At 44.1% G+C, this 3,782-nt stretch overlaps 1 protein-coding gene across 1 annotated transcript in view; it reads right to left on the bottom strand.

The window, feature by feature from the left end:
* Positions 1-3,327, bottom strand: part of lrrc39 (leucine rich repeat containing 39) — a 24,613-nt gene extending 21,286 nt beyond the window's left edge. Inside the window, exon 1 of the mRNA XM_020530262.2 lies at positions 2,727-3,327. Within this exon, the coding sequence (XP_020385851.1) occupies positions 2,727-2,960 (234 nt within the window). The 5' untranslated portion in view covers positions 2,961-3,327. The remainder of the gene's footprint in view (positions 1-2,726) is intronic.
* Between the last annotated feature and the right edge of the window lie 455 nt (positions 3,328-3,782).

The raw sequence follows: 3,782 nt of genomic DNA on the forward strand, positions 1-3,782 counted from the left end.
GGGGGGGGGTTGGTAAGGGAGTGGATGGTGTGGGCTGGGGTGGGGGGGGGGTGGCGGTGGTGCTGTTTCATGGGTCTGGAGGTAGCAATTGTGGTGGTGTGGCTCAACCCTACCCAGGATGACTGGTCCATTTAAAACTCTGCGAGTCAGTCAACAATGACAGACTACTGTATAAGGATCTGTTTTCAGCTTAGGGTTAATCAGGAGGAGTGGTTTCAATGTACTGCACTTAACCGTTGACCTCCTCGATTTGTTCCTGGGTAGGTTCAAACTGGAGCCTGTGTCAGAAGATCCAAAGACTCCAACATACAAAAAGTGAGTGGGTCATTCCTATCACAGTTAACAGCATCCACTCCCTTACCACACGATCTGAGCCAGTATGGCCTGATTCAACAAGATGTAACTTTTTGCAGAAGGGGTTCTAATAGTGCTGTGATAGCAGAAAGTGGAAAGATCTCACCATGTCAATTGATTTCCATGATCATTGATGGGTGGAGCAAAACTTAATTTCAGGATTTCTATGTTAATTTGCACTTGTACAAAATCCTGAACTTGTGGTCAGATTCAGAAGAGTAATGATCGCTTCATGTTTAAAAGCTCACAAAATCTGACCTAATGGATTGAACACGATCAGAAAAACAGCTAAGGTTTCCTTCTGTGCTTGTTTGAGAGCTGCCATTTAGCAAAACCATGATTTTCAGGAATTTTAGCTCTTTAGTGAATGCATGAGCTTCATTTGAGGAGGGTAATGGAAGCGAGATTATATATCCAGTCACTAAGTTTTTAGGTTGAAAAATTTCAAATGATTAATTTGAAGTACAAAACTTGAATATTGTTAAGACGAGACATGAAATGAAAGCTTTTCATCCTGCAGTCATCGGGATGAAACATGATAAATATTAGAAAGGAAACAACTGTTTATACAGCATGCGAAGAAACTGCTGACTGGTTACATTATAGTAAACATGGAGACTCTGCACGAACTGTTAACTGTCAATCTTAGTTCACTGATTAAATTCAAACTAAGGGCAAGTCAGCTCTAGGTGGTCAAGATGTTGCCATTGGGATGTAGCAGGGATTGTCTTAAGTTCTCCTTTCCTCCTGGAAAAAGGTGCAATGACTGGACATATTCCTGTTACCTACAAAGAACCATGTCTGAATATATATCCATACTAACATGTGCAAATTAATCACCTTGTGAACCCAACTGATAATCTTAAACTGGTTCGTGTGCAATTCTCAACAGAATTATTTAGTAAAATGTTATCCAATAACAGAAGCCTATCTCATCTTGAACACTACGTTGTGAGTTTTGCAAGCATGGGCTGGTTGAGCATAGTCAGCATGCTGCCAACTGCAATCCACAAGTCATTGGGATGTACACTCTGTATGCCCAGCATCATAATTGCACTGAACCTCATCTATCATATTATTCATTGTGTGACAGGTAAATCATCTTTCTAACTTAACAGCAGCATCCAGTTAGTGGGGAACACCACACGTGTGTTTACTGCAAAACAGCACCATGACATAACATCATCCTCAGCTGCTCAAATATAAAAGAAGCCTTCCTCTTCCAGGGTAATCTGAGCAGTCTAAGAACAGTCTTAGGCACATTCTGGAGTTTACATGATATTCAATGATTGTTTCATCAGGGTATCCATTATCATGCTGAATTGTTTTGGTTTATCTCCTACCACCGCAAATGCAACAAAAAGTCTGTGCTGTTGACATTAACAATGTGAATCTGGTACCAGACATTACCACTTGACTCTATCTATACATGTATTTCCCTCCAGTCCACCACCTTACTGCCCTGACTAGAGTGGAGACTACAGCACTAACCAGATAAATGATTTCTTCATGGCAATGTTATTCACTGAGCAATTTTGAAACTCAATTTGTAATAATTTTGACCATCACTGTGTGACTAAAATAACCCCATTTGGTACTTGTGGCAGTGACACCACACATACTGAGACTGTATGGGTGACAGGAACACATCCTGTAGTGGCAGTGGTGCAGAAACAGTCACTTTGATCTGCAATATCTGGACATCAAGTTTCAGTTAACAGTTCCTGCTGCATCTCCACAGTCCAGTCACAGTCTCTTTTATGGTGTAATTTGTCTCCTTCTCACGTTTTTTTTAACTAGGATGTGGGTGTCAATGGCAAGGCAATTTAATGCCCATCCCTTGCTAACTTTCCCCTCCTCATAAACATGTTCAGAGACATTCTGACACACCTTTGGAATGGGTAGGATTTGAACCTGGTTCTCAGGTGTTTGCCAGACAATTAGGAGTTCAACTCAATGCTGTGGGTCTGGAGTTACATGTAGGTCAGACCAGGTAAGGATGGCAGATTCCCTTCCCCTGAACAGAATTTTAATTACAATCAACATAACAGCCTTATTAAGGGAGGTCAAATTTCACCACGTGCCATGGGGGCAATATGAACCCACTGAATGTTATTCTGGGGCCTTCAATGACTAGTCCAGTGACATTACTATTCCACCACCATCTCCTGGTTTAGAGGCAAAAAAAAGCTGTGTGTCTTCTCTTAGTGATGATTAGAATATTAGAAGCAATGGAACAGGCCATTCGGCCCAACCTATCTGTACTGTTTATGCTTCACATGAGGCACTTTCCAGCAGTCACCCGCTCCATTCCCTCCCGCCATGTGTTCGTCAGCTTCCCTCGGGATCACTTTAGTCACAAGCTTACTGACCTTCCATTCCTCCTTCTCAATCCTCAGCACAACTCTTCCCTCTTCGGTAACCACTCTCTCCTTGAGCCTGGCCAGATTTATTCGGTTCTGCCACATCATCGTTAGCCCTGTGGGCGCCTTCCGTTTCGACCGCGCTCTCTCTTTCTCATATTCTTCCTTCAGCCTTTGAATCCTTCCTTCCCAAAGTGCTCTCACCGTGCAAACCGAGCCGCCACACACCGACACCCCCATCATGGTTTCTAGTTTATAGCTGCCAGCCCTCCCCTCTTAGGCCACACAGACTGACATAGTCCCTGGGTTGGGCAGCAGGAATCACCCGCGGTCGGGGCTGCGGTACTGGGGAGGGAGGGAGACGCCTCTACTCTAACCCCACAAACACCCTCCCCCGGGGGTAACTCTGACCCACCCCCCCAGTGGGGCTAAATCTCCCAGAGGAACCTGTCTGATTTTCAATGGTACAGCTCTAGGTTGTGATCCCGGAGAGAAATGCGACGCTTAGTCTAAATTTAACCAGTGACTTAATAAAGAGACCTCTTCAGCCCGGGAGGCGAGACACAGTGACCGCTTTTGGTTTGTGGCCTGGTGTAATGTTTCACCTAAGTGTTTAGGATCCATTTTCCCGCACAGCCGCCCCCTTTGTATACTCCAGACAAAACCCTCCCCCACAAAAAAGAATGAGAAACACGTTTCTGCATCTCGCCCGAAAGCGTTTAATGAGGCATTTCTTGAGATGTTCACCAGATATCATGAAGGAATCTAAAGCCCTGCGTTTGTAAATGGGTAGCTTTTTTAAAAAAAAACTTATAAATGTCGTTGAAATGTTTTTACAAGACAGAAGTTGACTGGTGTCAGGAGGCTATAATTGAAAAATAAACTGTTGCCGACTGGTCAGTCACGTGAAGTGTGCTTTGGTATCGAATCATAAAATCCCTCGTGTAGAAGCAGACCACTCGGCCCATCGTGCACACCAACCCTCCTAAGAGTCTCCCAAACTGAATCATCCCCCTATCCCTGTAACACTGCATTTTCCATGGCCAACCCAGACTGCACATCCTT

This window comes from Rhincodon typus, chromosome 10 (genome assembly GCF_021869965.1).
Source record: "Rhincodon typus isolate 14 chromosome 10, sRhiTyp1.1, whole genome shotgun sequence".
Lineage (NCBI taxonomy): Eukaryota > Metazoa > Chordata > Chondrichthyes > Orectolobiformes > Rhincodontidae > Rhincodon > Rhincodon typus.